General features: G+C 51.5%; 1 protein-coding gene across 3 annotated transcripts in view; it reads left to right on the forward strand.

The window, feature by feature from the left end:
• Synpo (synaptopodin) overlaps positions 1 to 22,614 on the forward strand; it is a 55,238-nt gene that overhangs the window by 26,372 nt on the left and 6,252 nt on the right. For 2 of the 3 annotated variants that reach the window (XM_021633694.2, XM_060377220.1), the window contains exon 3: positions 18,508 to 20,891. In XM_021633694.2, the coding sequence (XP_021489369.1) occupies positions 18,508 to 20,891 (2,384 nt within the window). Of the gene's footprint in view, positions 1 to 18,507; positions 20,892 to 22,614 lie in introns of those variants that run through there. The other variant, XR_009589788.1, reaches the window with a different exon arrangement.

The raw sequence follows: 22,614 nt of genomic DNA on the forward strand, positions 1-22,614 counted from the left end.
TCTCTCTCTGAAGGGAACAGGGATGGGGATGACATTTTAATAAATGGGAGGGACACAGTACCCTAGAGCATCTGGGGAGAGGGAAGAAACACAGGGGGCTTTTCTCTGTCCTCTAAAGTCTTCAGGGCTGATTTCCCGAGGCCTGCTAAGTTGGAAGTTCCCACTCTGAATGCCCGCTACCAAGGCTACCTTCCCACAGGGCTGAACACACCTCCAGCCCAGGGACCTGGCCTGGGAGGCACCTTTTCCTTCAGGGCAGCTCCTAGGCTTCTAGACATGAGCTCATCTGAGCAGTTGATGCCAGGAAGGGAGGGACTGAGGGGAAAAAGTCAGGGCTGCCCAGATTGGGATACCGTGGGTTCTAAGAAGCAGAGTGGGTACTGTTGTCAAAGACTTGCAAGCTCTGCCCCATTGTGATGAGGAAGCAGGATCAAAGCAGGTCAGGGGAGGTCAGCGGGGAGAGGATGGGGCCACACTGAATAGCCTCAGCTGTGTGGTGCCAGGCTGATCTCTGCTACCTGCTGGCTTGCCAAGTGACCTTGGGTAAATCCCTTGCCTTCCTGAGACCTCAGTAGCCCTGGCTAACAATGAGGGGGAAGGGTGCTTAGAAACTAGTGTATACTACATACAGGCCAGACAGAGTCTGCCCACAGGGAGCGTGCTATTTATACAAATATATGTATATTTGTATGTGCACATACTTAAACACGCATAAACACACATATAGGGTTGGGCTTTTGTTTTTTTTTTTTTTTTTTTCTTTTTGAGATAGAGTCTCACTATGTAGCTCATGTTGGTCTCTGCATCTCAGACTGGCCCTGAGCTCCTGATCCCTCTGTTTTAGTCTTCTGAGTGCTAAGGTTACATTAGGCATGTGCTGCCGCCTTACCAAAGCTAGACGCTGTCTAAATGTTTAAATTACATTTATTTACTTGTGTGTGTATGGGGGGGGGCGCACATGTTTGTGTGTGCACATGCTTATGGAGGTCAGTAGAAGTTGGTTCTCTCTTAGCTCTGTGTGGGGTCCAGGGACTGTGCTCAGGTCATCAGGTTTGATGGCAAGCACCTTTATCTTCTGTACCATCTCACTCGCCATAGAAACTTTCATTCTAATTGAAAGAATAGACAAGAAAAAAAAAGTAAGTGGACAAGGTAATTTCAGAGGGAGTTATAGCATGGAGAGAAAGCCCTGCTGTTGAGATAGAGAGCAAGCAGAGGAGCTCCTTTGGCTAGGGAAGGCTTTTCAAGGGCCACTGTGGCATGGAGGTCTGAATGATATTTGGAAGGCTGTCAGGGCTTCTTGGAGGAAGCATAGCTGGAGTGGGACCCAGAGGCTTTGAGGGTGCTGGTCTGGGAGGGTACTGCAGAGGATGGTGAGTGGCTTACACTCAGAGCTGGGTGTGGGTAGTGTGTAATGGCTGCAGGTTGTACCCTTCCCTGACCCCCCCCCACCCCACTTTAAAATGCAAAGCCTGAGATGTGGCCAGAGGGAGGGCTGCCTCTGGGAGGCTGTGTGAGTTAGGCCAGTGTGTATGTGAGGCCCTTTGTGAGCTGTTCCTGCACACTAGGGCTCAGTAGCCATCCAGTGTGACTGGAGGAGGAGTCTACAGGGCGACAGCCCCCAGGCCCTGTAATTCCAGAGGCTTACCCAAAGCTCTTTTTCTGGAATGAGCTCTTCACCAACTGGCTGTTGCTGACATTCCATCACCCTGGTTCATCTTTTCCATTCAATAAGGCAGCCTGGTGTAGGTCTGTGCTGACCCTGCCCTGCCCTGCTCTGTCCACCTCCCTGGATGCCACACTCTATCTCAGTGTCACCTGCTTCCCGCATGGCTGGCACATGAATGCTGTGGTTAAACTTGGGGTTTCATTCCTGGCTGCCTGAGAGTTCATAAGCACATTATGTAACCCCTCTGGACTCTTGTTTCCTCATCTGTAAAACAGAGACAATGCTAGGCCTTGTACTGTTATGAAAATGGAGTGAGTGGATGATGAATGCTTAAAAAATGAGCTACTACTTATTAATAGTACTCCCATGTTTTTCTCTCCATTAAAATAGCAAGCCCTTGAGCATATGGCCTCTCGCCCAAGGCTCCTCATATCTCCGTGTAAATTTCTTCTTGGTGTTTGGCCAGAGTTAGGGTAGCTCATAGGCAAGTGGTCTTGAGCAACCCTTTGCAGCTCTCAGGCTTCAGCTGGAATGAATGAGCAGGAAGAATGGGAAGGGATTACTTTCTAAACCCCAAAAGCATTGGCCTGTAGTAAGGAAGGAACAGTTGGATGAAGCCATGTAGGACAGTGGGCTGACTTGAGACCCTTGTGTCCAGTCTAGAACGAAATTTCTTGGAACTAACATGCTCCATAAATAAAAGCTTTTATAAAAGTTTTTTTTTCTGTGTTCTGAGAGTTCTATGAGACCAGCCTCACTGTTTTATGAATTGGAAACTGAGGCACCGAGTAGCTAGTTCAGTGAGCTCCAATATCATGCAGCTACAAACCCAGCCAGTCTGACCCCCACAGACCTAAAGCTTTACTACTGTATAAAATAGTCCAGAGAGGCCAAGACACCTTCTCCAGATGACACAGTATGTCTCCTGATTTTCATTATCTCTGACCCTCAGGCTCTGGCAAGAGGAACCTCATAAGATTTACAGCCCAAGTCTCTGGGGTTGGCACATGAGCCAATTCCTCTTCCTTTCTCTCCTGCCTCTCTTCCTTGAGGGTAGGTAAGGGATGCCCTGTGGGTACCATGGCCAGGGAAACCCTGCCAAAATGTGTACAGTTAATGCTAGAGAGCTTGCAAGGATGTCAGTGCCCCAGCACTGTACAGATAGGGAAACTGAGGTCAAAGAATCCAGAGACCGGCCCCATATCACCCAGACAGTTGAACTTTCTTCTTTAGTTGCTTTCTGAGCTCCATGGAGATCTAGGATACAGGGCCCATTTGAGAGGATTCATGGAATTGGGGGATGGGGAGAACACTGATTAAAAAAATAGACTGTCATACGTATGAGGGCCAGACACGCCAACACCCAGCCTCTGGCCCTTTGGCTGCCAGGCTCTTCTTGGACCTCCTGCTGAGAACCCCGTCTACCTCTCCTGGCTCTGGGCCTGAATCCACATGTGCCCAGCCCCAGCCACTCTCTTCTCTCCCTCCTGCACTCCTCCCAGCAACCAGGCAGATGGTGCTCTCACTGAGCGTGGGTGGGCCTCAAGCTCAGCTGTTGGCTTCTAGCTGTGCCGAGGAAGTCCAGTGTCACTTTGCACTGGTTGTGTGGCCTTGGATAAGACCCTGTCCCTCTCTGGGTAATGGTAGAGGAATGGGATGAGTAGAAGTTCTTTCTTTGAAGGTTTAGAAGTCTTTCCCAGGTTCCTTCTCCCACAAAAACCTGGTATACAGTGCTGGAAACCTCACACCAAGAGGTGACGTGGCCTACAAAGGCCACTGAGCCCCAGAGAGCAGCAGGGTCAAAGGGCTGAGGTCTCATCCCAGTCATCTTGAAAATGTCGTTCCTTAACAGCTTCTCTAGTTGAGTGAGATTGCATGGTGCCAGGGAGGCGAAAGTTTTGCAGTGAGGGTGTGAATGGTTTACTCCTCCATTCTTTTCTCCTAGTTGACAAATGTTTGTTCAATCCCAACTGTAGTCTAGGCATAGGAGGTCATAGCCAAGGCCTCTGCCCTGTCAGGGCAGAACAGACCAATATTAAAACAGATTCCAGTGATGGAATCTGATGACTGTGGAGGATTTCCTGAGGAAGCTATGGTGAGAATGTCACTCCCAGGGGTAGAGAAGCTTGCCAGCCCCAAGCATCCCAAGTGTGGTCAAAAAGCCAGAGCTGATGGGCAAGGGCAGAAAGGTCTCAAGGCAGTGAGAGCAGTGGGGCAAAGGCCCTGAGGTGAGAAAAGGCGTGGCACCTCCAGTAAGACTTTAAAGGAAGGCCAGTGAGGGTGGAGTGTTAGGAGGATGAGGTATCCCAAGGAGAAGTGCATTATGAGGCAGTGGAGATAGTTACCCGGGACCTGGGCCTCCAAAAGGATTTGAGGGGGATGCCGGGAGGAAGAGGTCTCAGTGGCACTGTGCCAAAGGCTTCCTATATCTTCTTTCTTATGATGGGTGCTAACAGTGGGTTTCTCACTCAGCTACTTCATGCATGCTAGCTCATAGAGCATCTGGAGCTACCCCTCTCTCCCTGGATTACTGTGCTATATCTCAATGGACTCTGAGCAGGGTGGTCCAGCAGCCACAGGTAAGAGCATGTCCTTGGGCAGGTGGCTCAGAGTCCCCAGAAGCCAAACCCATGGGATGTTGGTTCAGATGCTCGTGCTCTGAACCCAGCTCTTCTGAAGCCCTTTTCTTTGGACTCAGTTTCCCAATCTGTACCATAGAGACTAGGTTTTCTGTTCCTAGAGTGGGGCATGTGGCTGCAGCATCAGCATCACCCAGAAGCTGGTTGGAAGTGCCAGTTCTTGTGTCCCAGCCCCCACAGTGCTCCTAAGTTACAGTGTGTATTCTAGCAAGTGCCCTGCGTAGTTCCCCTGTGCTCCAGGGCATGAGGACTCCTTTATGTCAGCCATTTTTTTTTAAGTTGTAAATTTTATTGTGTTTTTATCACCACTTAGGTCAGCCATTTTTAAACTCAGAAAGAGTTAAAGCCTACAGAAGCTTTCTCCCTCTCCAAGGTTTTCTTTTACTTCTTAAGAACTTGGTCACTGGCCTGTAAGCACCCTTAATTCTCTGGGGTTCCCTATCTTGAGAGTCTGGAAATGCGGGCTAGCAGGGAGGGCAGTTGGCAGGCCACAGCCCCATGACATTTTTCCTGCTTGTTCCCATTTGGTGTCCTGCCCTCTTCCCGTTGTGATCCCTGAAAGGGTAGCTGGTACTATTCTTAGCAGGTCAGGATGGGGAGGAGAGAACACACTGGTACATTATTTATGTCTCTTCATCAACAGGATTACAGTCAGGGCTCACAGGGCATGGCCCTTCCAGTATGGCCTTAGTCAATGTTGTGACAAGCATCTACTATGATGTACATATGATAAACATCTACTATGTAGCCCTGCAGAGAGAAAGGGCTTGGCACCAGATAGAAAGGAAAGTAGTTTTCCAGGACCCCAAACTTGGCAAATAGTGTTGGGGAATCCACACCGTGAAGTAACATGATCTGCAAAGGCCACTGAGCCCAAGAAAGCAGCCGAGCAGAGAGCTGACCTTGACTGTCTTGAAAATCCCATTCCCAAAATTATTCTAGCTGAGTGAGATCGCATGGTGCTGCAGAGGTGAAGGCTTTGCCGTCTGGTCTGTCACCCCCACTCAGGCCTGTAAACCTCACACTGGTAAATGGAATGTGAAATACAGTGGATGTGGCTCAGTGGATCAAGTGCTGGCCTAGAATGCCTGAAGCCCTGGGTTCTATCTTCCACGTCACATGAGCCTGGGTGTGGTGGTATACCTGGGAAGTAGATGTGGGAGGATCATGAATTCAAAGTCATCCTCTGCAACACAGCAAGTCTGAGGCCAGCCTGAGTTACATACAAAAGACATGCATGCAGTTATAGGTATGCGTTTTGTATGTGCACTGACAAATAAAACAAGGCTCTCTGCTTCTAAAATTTATTGTGTCAGCCAAAGCCCATGTGCACCACCATTACTGGTGCATGAGCCACAGGCCTGAGGATGGGTGCTTTGAAAGCATGTGACCAACCCTTGCAACCACCCAACAGGGTAGGAATTTGGAGACTGTTACAGAAGATGCGAGGTTCACTGAAGGTTATCATAGCTCATGACCAGGTCTGTTAGAACAAAATGATTGCTTTCGATTAAATGCTAACGAGTTATGCCAGGGCTTTGGGGACCCTGTGCATGGCCCAGTGAGAGAAACACTACTGTGCCAGAAGATTAACTGGTTGAAGTTTTCCCATTGCTAGGGAACCGTGAGGTTGAGGAAGATATATGCGCCAAGAGTTTTTGTGAACTTGGAATAAAGGCCATTTACCTCTGGCTACCACCCAATTATGAGGGATGGGTAGATCAGGCTAGAAGTGGCATAGCTCAGGAGGTTCTGCAGAGCTTCTGGCTGGAAGCCAAAGACTACATGCTATGCAATCATGGGAGGTAGAATGACTTCTGTGTCCCCTCCCCTCTTCTTGCTTTTTATTTTATTATTTTATTTTATTTTGAGACAGGGTCTTGCTATGTATCCCTGGCTGGGTTCAAATTCAAATCACAATCCTCCTACCTCTACTTTCTAAATACTGTGGGTACAAGCATGCACAGCTGCACCCAGCCTCTCCCTCAGTTTCCTAGCCTGTAGAATGATGTAAAACTCCCTTCTCTGCCCGTATTTCTGATGAATGAAAAGTGCTAGGGAAACTATCTCAATGTGAGTACTTGAAGGATGGTATATATTCGCTATATATCATTGTGTGTAACTATATCCTTTTTTATTAAGTTTTCTCCTTAGCATACAAAATAACTATGTGTCATTATGGCACTATCATCCACAGCACTGTGTATGCCAGTGAACATTGCTCATCCCCATCCCCATCCCACGTGATATTTTTTTTTCACATAGCACTTGTTTTTAATTATGGTTTGGGTTAGTATTAAGGAGTCATGTTATATGCTGGACCACAGTCTAGGCATTTATCCTATGTGTTTGCTAGCTGTAAACTTAACTTATGGGTTGATAGGCCCTAAAGGCCCATCGAGTCTCTAACCTGGCTGAGTACTGGCGTCTCTCAGATAAACCCATAGGTCTAGACTGGAGCCCAGAATTTGGCTTGTAGGGCAACTGCAAGTTCTGATCTGGGTAAGACAGAGAAAGGAACTTGCTGATGGAGTTGGCTGCCAGGCTGGGGCTGGCCTTTTTCTCCTGCTCCTCAGCTGCCCTGATGCCGGCACGGGAAAGAAGCCAGGGCAGCTGTGACAACAGCCAGTGCTGCTGGGGGTGGATGCACTCAGTGCCACGAAGGCACTTTACAGCCCTTCGTTGTAGTAGGGGTGGAAAAGGGGACCTTCTCTGGAACAGTGCCATCTCCTGGGACATTCAAGCATCAGGGGGTCGATTTTATTGCATCCCTGAAGAGGGAGGCAGTGTCATGGACTTCAGAGCATATCATTGGGTGTCTGGCCCTTCTCCAGCAGGGTGTGCCATCTGTGCAAGAACTGTTTAGTAACTCCATTACCTAGAGACTACGTGGGCTAGAGGGACACATCCCTCCCCAACAAGGTGTGTACTTATTTCAGATGTACCCATGCTGGGCTACTGAGTGAACACAGCGTACTTCCATGCACACGCCTGCAGGTGCTCACGTGTCTGTCCTGCCCACTCTATGTACTTTGTGCACGACTGGGTGGGCTCTGTGTGTGTCATGCAGATTTGAAGCAGGCAGAGCCTCTGTGTGGGGGCCTGTGTGCAAGGGAGGATGTGTTGCCTTCCACTGGAGTCAGGCCAGCGTCAAGGAAAGAGAAAGAGATCCCACAGAGAAGGAAGCAGAAGGCCGTTAGAAAAGACACTTCCCTTGTTTGTGTGTGGTGTAGCATGCCTGAGGACCTTAGCACAAGCTGTCCCTCTGCCACCACACACACACACACACACACACACACACACACACACACGCATGCACGCACACACATGCGCACACGTGCATGCACACGACCATGCCTCACCCCCCTCACCCTTCCTCTTGGCCTTAGTCAGCAGCGTTTTCTCCATGAAGATGACCTTGACTGTCATAGGTACCTTTGCAAGTAAGTCTCTACACACTCAGTTAGTATGTCTTTACTATCTTCCTCCCTTACTAAAATTCACACATTTTTGTGCTGCTCTTCTTTATGGCTGTGGCCTTAGTTTGTGCAATAAATATTGGTTGAATTCAGAAGCCTGTACTACTTATGCTTCTTTGGTTTAAAATTGTCTGATTACCTTCTCCCTAAGATGTGACACACCTGAGGCCAAAGGCTCGGTATGCCTTTTCCAGGACACATTTGAAACTTACATAGTTATTAAGGTGTTAAGAGCCAGAGTCCCACCCAACGCCCGCTACAGTCAATGTTCTCTGGCAAGCATTGGTCCCAGTGCAATCCCCACTTTGAGGAGACGGGTAAACTAGGGCTAAAGAGGTTTAGGAGTTAGCTCAAGGTCACCCAAATGCAACAGGACAGACCCTGGGATCAAACATCCTGACCGCCTGTAGTTTGTAGTTTGAGGAAATGGGAAGGTGGGACTGGCTGATTTGGCCTTTGGAAGGATGCCTGTTGGGTCCAGGGTGAAGTTAGGTCTGGAAACTGATGAGTGGCATTGAAGTGGGTGGGGTAAGGCCAGCATCTTCTAGCTCCCTGGAGTCCTGATATCCTCTTGGGTGCATGTCCAGCTGGAACCTATGTAGGCTGCCCCTTTCCCTACGTGGATCTTAGACCAGGGGCATACCCTTGGTGGGCCTGGCAGGCAAAGTGTTCCTTTCTGCTGTAGCGCTTTGACTAGAGCTTGCCTCTGGGGGACCCTGGGCAGTAGAAATGGGATGGGGCTACATACTTGGTTATGGACAGAGTGGAGGCTGGCTGGGGAAGAGAGGCAGAGAGCTTGAGGGACCAAGAGCCCCGGCCTTAGAAGGCTCTCCAAAGCTGGCAAAGACTGGGGTTAACCCTTGCAGGAGTGGCCAGTGCTCTGAACCTTAAAGCAACCTCTACATCTCACTTGCTGAGTGGTGACTATGAAGCAGATGGTCTATCCATTTTTTATGGTGTGTTTGTGTGTGTGTATCCGTTTTGAGACAGAGTCTCAAACTCAGAGATCCACCTACCTCTGCCTCCTGAATGGTGGGATTTGAGGGGTTTTGTCACCACTCTCAGCCACTTACCCTTGTTTTATTAAAAGGGAAATAGAGACTCAGAGACGCTGTAATTTACCAAGCGTGGGTGATGGGTGACCTGCTGCACAGTAGCTGGAAGAGCGGGCTACCTGGGGGAGGTGCCAGCTAACAGGATGGGAGGTGAGGCAGGTGCTAGAGAGCCATAGCTGACTCTCTAGCCTAATGCCATACGGAATCTTCAAACCCTTCCGAGCCTCCGTTTCTTTATCTTCAAAATGGAGGAAAGGATACTTAAGAGTTCTTGAGGATAATGTATTGGAATATTGGAAGAATGATCATGGGTAAAGGAGGAAGACTTGGCACACAGGTGTGGTGAATGCGCGGCTACTTGAGGAACAAGGGCACCTAGCCCCTGACAGGTTTGCTGTACTGACTGCTTGTGGCTGCCACATCACGGGGACTCCCAGCACCTATGGCAGATGTGAGCAAGTCTGAGCTCCAGTTTGGTCTTATATGCTCTGTTCTGAGAGGCAGCTATAGCCCAGATCCCAGGTTAGGGCCCCGGGCCAGAGCTGGGTTCCCATGCTGTCTACCCCAGTCAGTATCCCAAGTGCCAGCGTACTTGTGCCGTCATTATCATTCCTCCTGTGTTTTTTTCTCCTGGGTTATTTATTTTTCTGAGAGGAAGGAATGTGGAGAATTTACCACAGGGCTGGCCTTCATTTTTTTTTTTTTCGGCTGCACAGCAGCCTCTTCTATATGAAGGAAGCAGCAGAGACAGATGGCAGAGTGGAGGAGGCAGAGGGTCCTGGCTGACTGTGGGACTGAGTGATGTGTGTTATATAACCACCCAGAGGCCCAAGGCAGATCCCGCAGTGCGCGTAGCCCAGGGCAGAGCCTCGACGTTTCCGGGCTCCCGTGAGATGCTACCCAGCTTCACTGCATGCAAACTGGACTCCAGGCAAGCCTGCTGTCAAAGGTTTCTTCTCTCCTTCTTGATTTAGCCTATGGGGGTGGGGAGGTTGGTGGATGAGGCCAGACTACCTTGAAAACTATCCCTGTTGCTTGGAGCATCCCTCACTTCCGCATACAAAATCCTAAGGCAAATGCTGTCCTCTCCAGGAAGCCCTTGGACTGCTTTATCTCTTCCCCAGGCTCAGTGCTCTCCTGGCACCTTGTGGAATGTTCTTCTCAGGTTTGACGCGGCAACTTGAGGTCTCATCTCTCATTCCGCCTGCAGGATTGCTGCTCTTTCCTCAGTCTCCCCTCACCCCCTAGGAACCACTCTCCAGTCTAGGATCCAGAAGGATCTGGAATTTGGCTCTAGAGCTGAGTGATGGAGCAAACGTGAAGACTGCAGAAGCTTTGGATGCAGTCCTTCTGTCCACACTTAACTGAGCCCTGCTACTGGTAGTCCTGCCTGGCTGAGGCGTTTCATGATGCTCGAGGCAGGCCTTGGCACAGAACTCAGGAGAGAGGCCACCTCTTTGTGTAGGGCCCAGAGTCTAGCCGGGCCTGGATATAAGCATATATGAGGGAAAGTTCTCCTTCCTATCCTGGCTTGCCACCTCTCTATCTCCAGGGTTATATGTATGGTTCGTCTTGTGTTCCTGAGTCTCCCAAGGGCCCCATAGCCTTCAGGCCAGCCAGTCTTGCCTCTCTTATAGGTTCTTGTCCCCTAGACTTGAACTCATCTGTCTCTGGTTATCATTATGGGATCTCTCATGCTCTCTCTCTCTCTCTCTCTCTCTTTTTAAGATAGGGTCTCACTGTGTCACCCCGTATGGCTTGCTACTGTACATAGACCTGGCTGGCCCAGAACTCACAGAGCTCTCACTTTCTGTTCCTCCATAGGATTAAAGGTGTGTGCCATCAGCTAGGTGGTGGTTGTGCACACCTGTAACCCTAGCACTCAGGGGAAACAGAGGCAGGTAGATCTCTGTGAGTTTGAGGCCAGCCTTGTCTACAAATCAAGTCTAGGACAGCCAGGGGTACACAAAAAAACCTGTCTCAGGAAAAAAAAAAAAAAAAAAAAAAACAACTGTGGGCTACCACACACATTTACTCCATTTTGTTATTTTGTTTGGATTTTAAATTTTTATTTTATCAGTGTGTGGGTATTTTGCCTGCATGTATGTTTGTGTACCATGCGTGCATAATGTCCATGGAGGCCAGAAGAGGGTGTTGGATCCCCTGGAATTGGAGTTACAGGTGGCTGTGAGCCACCATGTAGGTGCTGGGAACAGAGTCTGGGTCCTCTGCAAGAGTAGCCAGCCCCGTTAACCTCTAGACACCTCTACAGCCATTTCTACCCCTTTAATAACTGATCAATTTTTTGACACCAGGTCTCACTTTGTAGCCTTGGCTGGCCTGAAACCCATAGAGATACATCTGTCTCTGCCTCTGCCTCCTGAGTGCTGAGATTAAAGGCCTGCACCACCATGCTGTCTGTTTCTGTGTTGTTTTGTTTCATCTTATTTTGTTTTAGACAGTGTCTCTTGTAGCCCAGCAGGCCTCAAACTTGCTGGATAGCCAAACATGACCTTGAATTTCTAATTCTCCATCCTTCACCTCTCTAATGCTGAGACTTCAGGCATGTGCCACCACACCCTATTTTACACACGGCTAGGGGATGAATACAAGGCCTTTTTTCAGGCTGGGCAAGGGCTCCACATGGATCTGTATCCTGTGCCCTCTGACTACCGTTTCTAAGATTCTAAAATCTACCCATTATACATTAGTGATTTAGCCAATAGAACAGGCAAGAGGGATGCTGTGGCAGCCTGGTTCTGGCAGGACCTCACAGCAAGGCCTTGGTCAGCCAGCAGTCTGCAGGGTGCCTTTTACCTGCAGGCATAGCTGCCAGCTGAGCTGTCTGCCTTCCCTCTTCTGTCTGTGCCTGTGTGATTCCACCTTCAACAGCAGGGGGAAACCGGGAGTTCTGGAAGAGCCCTCATTCTCTTGGTGTCTGCTGCTTCGTGAGAGTCCAGCTCTTGCTGTGAGGCCTCTGGGCCTGCCTGAGCAGAGGGAGCTACTGAGGCTGGAAGTCAGAGGGGGATTGAGCAGGGCTTTCTGTATGAAGTGGCAGCTGCAGTTGATTGAGAGGTGTGTGAGATTACTGTCTGCAGGTGCCTCTCCACAGAGGGAGGCAATCTAGGGTGCTGCATATACTTTTGTTCTGTCTCTTGCCAGCAGTGAGAGCTGGTCTTCAGTGCCTCTTTCTCCTCATTTCTAAACTGGCCTTCAGAAGCCACCCTTTGTGGATTGCTGTGAGGACGTGAGGAGAGAGCCTTGAGCCTTTGTTTGCAGCAGTCCAAGAGTAGAAGTTGTCATTGTCACTGAAAATATGGGCAGGGAGGAGTGCAGGAGTGAAGCATGTGTGGCTTTGTCCTCAGGCCCCTTCAGCCTGTGGGGTGGAGGACCCAAGACCCTGGATGTCACGAAACGAACGCTGGGCGGGGCACCCTGAGTGTGATCCACAGCTCGTTCCAACTGGCCATGCGACTTGTTCCCAGTCACAGCGCCTCTGCACGGCAGGTCTTCTCTCAGGTGGAGGTGAGGTCACTGCTAGCCTCAGGACTGCTGTGATGAGACTGAAGCAAGCTCCTGTCAGAGTCCATGGCAAACAGCAAGCACTCCCTGAAGTGACTGATCTGCAAGTGATGGTGCCTTGGGCGGTGCAGTTTAGACATCACTGACAGGCAGGGAAAGGCTTTGGGGAGGGGCTGGTCACCTTCAAATTGGGTGAGAGGCTGGGGGCATGCGACACGTAGGCAGGAGGGGAAGTAGAGGGCTCCAAGTGTAGAGCTCTGTGCATCCCTGTTTCCAGGCAGGAACTCACAGGCAGAGTGGGAACCGGTAGCTGTAGCCTCGGTGTTCTCAGACATTGCCAAGGACACAGAGAGAAGGCAAGTCCTTGCTCTGGCAGGATTAGCTGTCAGGACCCTTGAATGCCTAGATGGGGAGGACCCTTCTGGCTCTCCCATGGTTTGGGGTTCTGAGCAGGAGAGAAGCGTAGGGCTGGAAGGGAAGGACAAGTGAATCTGGTGAATCTGGCTGCGTAGGGTGGGTTGATTGGCGGGGGAGAGACTGGGGGTGGAGAGGCCATTTAAAAGGCGGTTGCAGAATCTTTTTTTTTTTTTTTTGATAAAGAGCTGGGCTGAGTCATCTGTGGAGGAGAGAAGTCATATCTAGCTCCTCCGGTACTGTCAAGGTAGGATTTTCCTCTCTTCGTCAGCCAGAAGCTTGGCCGCCTGTCCCAGAGGCTTTGAGAACAGAGGCCAGCGGCAGAACATCCTGGGGAAGCCGGGCTGCAGGGAAGACCCGGTCAGAGTGAGTAAGCTGAGCACTCAAGAGGGGGGCCTTTGGGGCTTGGGGTGTGACTCAGGGCATATGCCGTACCCTGTCTGGCCTGTCTCGCTTCCAGCACCAGCAAAGAGGCAAATGGGGGCTTCTGCCAGCCTGTTAGTAGCAAGGCCAGAGCTGGCCCTGGGGATCCCCACTGCTACCCCTGCATGCCCCTTAGCCGGCAGCCCTTCCCACCCAAGTGTGGGCCATTCTGCAGGGAGATGTGCTAGTCTTTGTCCACCGAGGGCGCTCGCTGGGCTTCTGGCATGGGTGCATCCCTCAGGGTCTGTGTCACTTCCCTCCCTGGAGGGAGGATGTGAAGCCGGGCTGGCAAAGTGGCTGGGCTATTACTCAGACCTCCTCATCTTCCTGCCCCAGCCAAGCCAGGGGTTATGTAGTGGCTGGGACATTGGGTCCTTCCTGACCCCACCAGGGGGTCAGTTTACCAAGCCTGTTTACCCACCCTGTTGCCAAGGCTCCCAGGCTGCTACAATGGGCTGCCTCACGCCAACCTCTGTTCCCACCTCTGGCTCCCATCCTACCCCCTCGCCTTGCCTGGACACTCCCATTGACGGCAGTGGTGTGGAGAAACATTTCCTTGAATTCTCACTGTCCTGACCTGCTATGGCCTCTCTTCCCCTGCCTCAAATCCCCTCCCTTGTTTCAGATAGGCCTAGTGATGGGCAGAATAGGGGGCTGCCTATGGAGAGTGATAAGGACTAGGGGTTGGAGAGAGGGCTTGTTCCTGCTGTAGCAAAACTAGAACTGGGAGCTTACTAACTCTATCTTTATGATCTTCCTACTTCACTGGCAATTTGTATCCTAGCATTCATTTCTGCTTTAGTGAGAATAGGTGATCAACTCTCTTCCTGGAAGGAAGGGGTGATAGAAAGCAGCCAAGGGGCATTGATGGGATAAGGAGACAGGGCTCGAAGCTTCCTTGATGACCCTCCCACTGAAGCTCTAAACTAGAAAGCCAAGTGATTAAGACATCTCACTTTCCAGTCAGACTTTCCGAGTTCTGAATCCCAGATCTGCCACTTAAAGTTGTTTGACACTGAGTGGGCATCTCTGAGCCTGGCTGTCATCTGTAAATTGGAGTAGCAGCAGTATTCTGCTGGGATTGACTTTGGATGAACAAAATGAAGAGCATGGAATGCCATACATGAGCCATAAAAGGCCCACATCATGACATCCCCAAATTCCTGAGGCAGTGCTCTGTCTTTGAGCCTCTCCTCTTTTCTGCCCTATCTCATCTGACCCCAGGCAGCTTTTCTCTTTGTCTACCCTCTAGCCTTCTTCTACTGAAGGTCTATATTCAGAACTGTTATCCAGAACTCTCTATAGGTCTTCAGAGATCTAGGATAGGAAAAAGGGCATCATGGTCTGTACCACAGCCAGGCATTGGAGGTTGCTGGTCCTTGTGGCCCTGGCTTACCTCTGATCTCTCTAAAACTAAGAAGCACAATCTTAGACAAGTTTGCTATTGGTAGGGGTGACATTGCCCTAGGAGACTTCATTTGGGCAATCCTCTATTGCCTGTAACAGGGATGCTGGGATATCCCTGGTTGGTCCATTCCTGCCCTACCCACCCCCATGTTTGTGCAGGGTGACAAGATTGCCCGGCTAGTTGGCTGGGTTGGCTCCAAACCTCCTGTTGAATTCCTTTTTTGTGGTGTCACTGCAGCTGGCCTGGGGTGCAGGGTTCCACCAGGAAGGAGGCTCACTCCCCTCTGTCCCTTTCTGCCATTCTTCTTAGAGTTTAGGAGCAGTTCTGAGCTCACAGGATGGGTAGGTCATCTAGGGCAAGTGAGACTATGGCTAGCCTGGCTGGAAGTCAGCAGCCTGGGTTCTGGGCCACCTCCTCTTTGTGACCCTTTCTTTTCCTGAGCCTCCCAAGCTGGCTTCTCTCCAAGGGCCTTTCACACTGGCGTTGGAAGACAGTGGGTTGGGAAGTGTGAACGTGAGGGATGGGGGTGGGACACAGGACTGGTCCTGGAGCAGAAAGTAAGAAGGAAGCAGCAGTGTGCATGGGTACGGAGTGCCCTGGATGTTCAAAAACCAGTTGTTCCTTTTCTGTCTGTGTCACACTGTGGGATCCTGCCAGCCAGGATCCTGGTGTTCTGCAGTGACAAGAGCCAGGTATAAAGGTAGCTCTGTAATGTTAGATAGCTCACCTTGCTGTTCTGGTCTTTGGTTCCTCTCATCAGCACAAAGTGCACAATAGCAGTTTGGGTCTTATAAGGTTGCTATGGTGTGTGCCTAATCAGTGTTAGCTGAGACTACTACCAGTGTGTCAAAAGCAACATTGCTGGGTTCTGTATCCCGCCTCACAAGGGATGGGTTTTCACCTGTGAATCTCTACAGGACTGTCAGGCTGCCCGGTAAAGCTGTCCACTCGTGTGGCCAGGGGTAAGGAAGAAACACACTAAGATGTGGAAGCCATGAAGAAGCTTATGGTTGAGAGGCCTGTAGGAGCGGGAGGCACCACCACAGTCATGAGCCCATGCCCGCTGAGTGTTAAACAGGTTTTGCACATGCAGGTGTGTGGCTTTAGGGATGCAGGGACTGTGTGTAGAATTGGGCTCTGACAGCCACCTCAGAGGCTGAGAATCTATGATGCTCCTCCTGACATGTGTCCCTCAGGATCTTGATCTATGCTATGATTGCGCTTTGCAGGAGAAAGATCGGATACTGTCTGCCCCCATGAGCAGAGTGGGGTCACTGTGGCCAGCTGTTCCTGGGGTAGCATGAGCCTTCTTCTTTGCCCTTTGCCCTGAACTTGATGATGACAGACCTCTTGTATCTGTGATATCAGGGTAACCTCTAGACCTTTCTCAGCTAAGGAGCCCTTGACTCTGGGGGTAAGAGCTTGCTGAAATCATAGGGATAGTTCCCCCCACACCCCCAAGAACTTGGCTTTGGGCCAGGAGACCTGGACAGAGCAGGCAGATGCTTCATGGTCTAAACATTTCCTTTAAAGACTTTCCTGTGTGTCTGGAAACCTCATCTTCAGCTATCCCAGGGGAGTAGTCCGGCTCAACCCTTCATGTTTTGCAGAGGGGGTAGCAGGAGCAGAGGAAGAATACCACCAGGTGTTGGGGTTCAGGTGGGTTAGGCTATGTGCTGTCATTGTGGAATGAGGGGGAAGCTACAGGACTAGTTGACAGAAAGATGGAGCCAGAAAGTGTGAAGCAAGGATTGTGAGTGGCCTCCATGGACCTCTCTACTGACTCCAGCACAGGGGCCAGTGGGCTTTGCCTTGGGATACTTTCTGGATCTCAGTTTCCCTATCTATAAAATGGGATAGTGGTGAACTACCAATCTCCTCTTATCAGGGCACTTCCATCTCTCAGAGTCCACAAACTCTGAGCCAGGCTGGCAAAATGCCTAGAAAGACTGTCCCTGGAGACCCATCAGCCTGTCAGGGCCAGGGCTAATTAGGGTGAGTTAGGAGGGAGGGCAGGGTCAGATTCCTCAAGAGCTAATTAGCTTCCCACAGTGGGGGAGGGGTTTTTCTTGGGCCTCTGGGTAAGCTATGACCCTGGTGGTAGGCTGAGCCCTCCAGCTGCCTGTGACTCATCTGTTCAGGCGTCTATTTGTTTATTCATTGTTCAACAGCCTTGAGCACCGAGTGCATGCCAGCTGGGCACTGTGGACAGAAAGAGAAATGGTTACGTCACCTAATAGGGGGCCCTCCAGTGACCTCTGTCCTTGCCATTTCCCACTGCTTTTTTCCCCCAGAAGGACCTTGAGCACAGCAATGGACAGGCTCGGTCTTTGCCACCTGTAGCTGTGCGGCCTTAGGTCTGACAGGAATGTCTGAACTTCCTCACACAGTTTTCTCTTCCGCGCTCCAGACACACAGTGGTTGCCTCTTTGTGCATTTGTGAGAACAAGGTGCATGAAAACAGTGGGCCAGGGTGGCCGCTGTTGACGTTAGTCCAGGGCGTCCTTTGGCTTATGTTAGAGTGTTCAAATTTTTAAATAATTATCTTAATAAAAATGAGAAAAAAAAGGGGAACTGTGTGGAAGAAACTGGCAGAGTGGTTTCTTGATCTGATGTGGTATAATCAGGGGAGGGGACACTGCCATGGTTACTTGTTTTCTTTTTTCTTTCTTTGAGACAGGGTTTCTCTGTGTAGCCTTGGCTGTCCTGGACTCGCTTTGTAGACCAGGCTGGCCTGGAACTCACAGAGATCCGTCTGCCTCTGCCTCCTCAAGTGCTAGGATTATAGGTGAGAGCCACTGTGCTCGGCTCTTTCACATGTTTTTATTTTTATAAATAAAATGTGTTGACTTTTTTCTTTCTTTCTTTTTTTTTGCAGGGGATGGGTGGATAGGGTCTGTCTATTGTAGTCCTGGTTGTCCTGGAGCTTGCTATGTAGACTAGGCTGCCTGGCCTGGAACTCACAGAGATCCTCTTGGCTCTGCTTCCCAAGTACTGGGATTAAAGGCATGTACCACTGTGCCCTACATCTTAACCTTTTTTTTAAAAAAAAAAAAAAAAAAAAAAAGTCTTAGGGGCAGGTGAGATGGCTCAACAGGTAAACTTGCTACGAAAGCCTGGTGCCTGAGTTTGATTCCCAGAGCCTGAGGAGAGACTGGACTCCATAAAACTGTTCTCTGACCTCCACACAATGTAGAACATGCCTCCCCACACCCGTAATGACAAACGTTAAATACCTTAAAAAAAAAAACAAACCCAACAACAACCTGTAGCACCTTTCTATAAAATATTTAGCAAATGACCAAACTCTGAGTCAGAAATGCATACAGAAGGCATTCACTATTCTCAGGGTTGGGGTCAGAGGTAAACATGTCAATCTAGTCTCCAGAGCTGCGCTCAAGGTGAGGGGATGGATGATAAAGCAGGAGATATGCAAACACATTGGTTTCAAACAGAGCTGAATTTTACGGAGGAAAAGCAGAGCTAGGACAGGAGACAGGAAGGCTGCTCCAGGGAGGGTGTGCTGTGGGGAAAAGGATATTCCCCGAATTCCTTACTTGGCCTTGCCTTGCCTTCCTTCCCCTTTAGTGTAGAAGACAGACAGAGTTGATGTGAATCACGCTCAAGGGTGAGAGTGGCCTGAGGGACCATGGGAAATATAGCTAGTGGGGTGACTCAGTTTGGAGAAGTTACTGTATTAGTCACCTTCCAAGGCAGTACAAAGGAATGGGCAGGTAGGCCATTCCGAACAGCCAATCAGCTTCACCTTTGACTCTTCATGACAGCTGATTATAGGACACTGACTCAAGATCAGATTTTAAGGAAATGGTCAGATGTAGGAGGACATGGTGACTATCTGTACATCGGTTTGCTAACGAGTCCCGTATCCTCTCTGCAGCATTGGGCCGGAGCTCCAGCTTTACTGAAAAGGATCTGAAAGAGGCCAAGGCGTGGAGCCAGCAGATTGCAGCCCAGCTGACCACCCCTCCCAGTTCCAACTCCAGAGGGGTCCAGCTCTTCAACAGGCGCCGGCAGAGGGTGAACGAGTTCACCTTGGAGAGCCGAGGTCAGAGGCCACCAAAGCTCAGCCAAGAGGCCCGGCAAGCAGGGCACCCTTCGAGCCCCACAGGCCATGCCCCAGGCCTCAGTCTGAGTCCTCCATCTCCATCCAAGCCAGGCCCTCCAAAGCACCCCAGCTCCCAAAGCCCCAGCCGAGGGCTCCCTGGCCATATCATGGAGGAGTACTCAGAGGAAGCCAGTCTGCTGCGGCACCTGGAGAAGGTTGCCAGTGAAGAGGAGGAGGTACCTCTGGTGGTTTACTTAAAGGAGAATGCAGCCCTGCTGACAGCCAATGGGCTACACCTGTCCCAGAGCCAGGAGACCCAGCCGTCCTCACCAAACCCTCCTGAAACTCAAGTACCCAGTCCAGCTGCAGATATCAACCAGAACCCTCCCTTGCCCAATGCCACGCTCACCACACCAGCCTCTAACAGCCACCACAACCAGCCCACCGCCGATGTCAACCAGAACCCCCCGGCCACTGTCACCCCTGCCCAACAGAACTCATCTGAGGCACAGTGTTCCCCAAATGGCACCCTTGATTCCAAACCCAGCACTCCAGTGTGTGCTGATGAGGGGCTGCCCCAGGTGCCGGCAGAGGAGGTGAGATTCAGCGTTCTCCTGATTGATAAGGTGTCGGCTCCACCATCTGTCACCAGCGCCTTCACTAGAGAAGCCGCTCCCCTCTCCAGCTCTGCGACACCAGCAGCGGATCTCATGTCCAGCTCCCTGCTCATTGACATGCAGCCTAGCACTCTAGTGGCATCAGCAGAACAAGAGACGTCTGGACGTGCCCCTGTCACCACGCCCACTAAGGTGTACAGTGAAGTACATCTCACACTAGCCAAGCCCGCGCCAGTGGTCAACAGGACAGCCAGGCCTTTTGGGATCCAGTCACCGGGGACTACCAGCCAGATAGAGCAGAGCCCCATGATGGGAAGAAGAAATTTCGGAGAGAAGGCTTGGGCTCCCCCAGCCAGCACTATGGTGGATAGGAGTCCCCAGCCACAGAGGCATATGATGTCCCGCAGCCCCATGGTGGAAAGGAGGCTGGTCGGGCAGCGAAGCCCAGTCCCGGAGAGACGCCCTTTAGGAAGCTTCACCCCACCCCCCACCTATGCGGAGACTTTGTCAACCGCCCCCGTGGCTTCTCGGGTCAGGTCTCCCCCCTCTTACTCTACTCTGTACCCCAGCTCCGACCCCAAGCCTCCTCATCTGAAGGGCCAGGTAGCCCCTGCCAACAAGACAGGAATTTTGGAAGAGTCTATGGCCCGCCGAGGCAGCCGGAAATCAATGTTCACCTTCGTGGAGAAGCCCAAGGTGACCCCAAATCCAGACTTGCTGGACCTAGTGCAGACAGCTGATGAGAAGCGGAGGCAGAGAGACCACGGGGAGGTGGGCATGGAAGAAGAGCCCTTTGCCCTGGGAGCTGAGGCCTCCAACTTCCAGCAGGAGCCAGCAGCTCGGGACAGGGTCAGCCCTGCAGCAGCTGAGGAGGCTGTCCCCGAGTGGGCCTCCTGCCTCAAATCACCCCGTATCCAGGCCAAGCCGAAGCCCAAACCCAACCAGAACCTCTCAGAGGCATCAGGGAAGGGGGCTGAGCTCTATGCCCGCCGCCAGTCACGGATGGAGAAATACGTCATAGAGTCTTCAAGCCCTGCCGAGTTGGCCCGCTGCCCTTCACCTACCATGTCCCTGCCTTCATCCTGGAAATATTCCACTAACGCTCCTGGAGGCTTCCGAGTGGCATCCCTAAGCCCAGCGCGGACTCCGCCTGCCTCTCTCTACCACGGCTATCTGCCAGAGAACGGAGTCCTGCGCCCAGAGCCTACCAAGCAGCAGCCATACCAGATGAGGCCTTCACTCTATGCTCTGTCGCCCGTCAAGGAACCTGCCAAGGCCTCATCACGCACCACGTCATCACGCACTCCGTCACGCACTGTCTCACCCCGTGCTGCCTCCCCGGCCAAGCCTAGCTCCCTGGACCTGGTGCCCAACCTGCCCAGGGCAGGCCTCCCACCATCTCCTGCTCTGCCTCGGCCTTCCCGTTCCTCTCCAGGCCTCTACAGTGCCCCAATGCAGGACAGCCTCCAGCCCACTGCCGTGAGCCCCACCTACAGCAGTGACATCTCCCCCGTGTCCCCCTCCAGGGCGTGGTCTCCTCGAGCCAAGCAGGCCCCCAGGCCTTCCTTCTCCACCCGGAATGCTGGGATCGAGGCCCAGGTGTGGAAGCCTTCCTTCTGCTTCAAGTAACGCATCCCAGAGCCCGTCTTGTCTCCTTCTCCAGGAGCCAGAGAGATGTGGCAGGATGTGGCTCAGGGCTTAGTGAGGAAGATGGGCATCCAAGGTCTGGCGTTGTCACCAGATAGCTATAAGACCGTGGGTGGGCCATCTCCCTTCTCTGAGCTGTAGACAAAGGGGCTTAGACTCCACGTCAGAGTGATGAGGAGGGTCGTGGAGAAAGAATCCCCTCAGAGGGTTCTGATAAGCAGAGTCTTCCCCTGGCCCTGCAAGCTTCAGAGATGAGAGTCTGATGTCAGTATCTTGCTAGGAGAAGGCCCCGAGGTGGCCTCATAGAGACTTCTGGAACAGACAGAGCCTTCTGGCTCCTGTGAATCTGCAAGTACTGGGTGTGCCTTACTCCTAGGGCTCAGGCTCCTGACCTCTGGCTTCCTGCTTCTGGATTCTCACCTTCACGGGGTGTTTCTTCCCCTCTGCCTTCTGGACATTTCCTCTCTACTGCCTCAGAGAGCTTTGCCTGGCTCCACCTCCTCTCCTGAGTCCTCTGCTGCCTGTGGACTTCGCACACCACTCTTTCTGATGCTTGTCTTCCTGCTCTCTGAGACTCTTGCTGCCTCCATGACCTGACTACACAGGGAGGGAGAGTCCTGGGCCCAGACCTCAGCCCTGTTTCTAACAGCCTTGCCCTCACTGCTCTGGGATGAGGGACAGCCCAGGGGTCCCTGAGAATGCCCTTTAGAAGGCTATGCAGACGTGGGTTTGCTGATAGGAGGGTGACCCTTTAGTGATATATTGACCTCAACCAAGATCTCCTTGACTGAAATGAGCCACCTCAGTGTAACGGCACAGGTCCAGGGAGAAGCAACAGGAGTGTTCTAGACTCATACCTCCCATTGGCTGGGTTACTTTGGCCACTTCACTTTTCCTTTCTGGGCCTTAGTTTTCCCATGTACACAGGGTCTTCTAGTTTTGCTAATCATTGAAGGTTGAGAGGATAGTCTGGTGTGGTGGGGATAAAGGCCTCAGAAGCAAGGAGACTGTCGTAGAAAGAAAGAGGAAGGGATGGGTCCTTGCTTAGGGACAGAGGCATTAGCCTTTCATGAGAGTAGCCATTAGCTTTCCATGAGAGTGGCCTGATGAGGTAGGGTTGGAATGAGCTGCAGCAGCAGGCCCCAGTCACAAGCCTGCGCTGGGCCCAGCTTAAGCTTGGGATCAGCTGGTGACAGTGGGAACATGGCACAGTAGCTCAGGAGAGAGGGACAGAATCCTAGAGCTTTGAGGAGAAGCCTTGGGCTCAGAGCTGCATTCTGACAGACTGAGGTGCACCTCAGGTCTCTGTTTCCCTATTCATGCAGAGAATGCGGAGTCAGGTAGCCTGAGATCTCCACTCCCTACCCGCCTTTGACGTGGTACAGCCCCCACGCCCTAGAACTAGCCTTTGTTGGGGGGATGGTGGTGAGAGAATAGAAACACAAGAAGACACATTTTGGTGGAATCTTCCCAAGACTTAGGGCTAGGACCACCCACTTCCTCTTTTCCAGCCCTATTTCTGGGATCCCAGAGGGGCAGGGGTGGTGGAGGCGGTGCCCATGCTTGCCTGAGTACGCAGTTTCCATGAGCTTTGGGCTTGTCTCCATGGGAACAGGGGTGCCTTGTCAGTGAGCTCATCCACACAGAAGAGGGGGGTGCATGGGGGAACTGTGTG

Source organism: Meriones unguiculatus, chromosome 2 (genome assembly GCF_030254825.1).
Source record: "Meriones unguiculatus strain TT.TT164.6M chromosome 2, Bangor_MerUng_6.1, whole genome shotgun sequence".
Classification (NCBI taxonomy): domain Eukaryota; kingdom Metazoa; phylum Chordata; class Mammalia; order Rodentia; family Muridae; genus Meriones; species Meriones unguiculatus.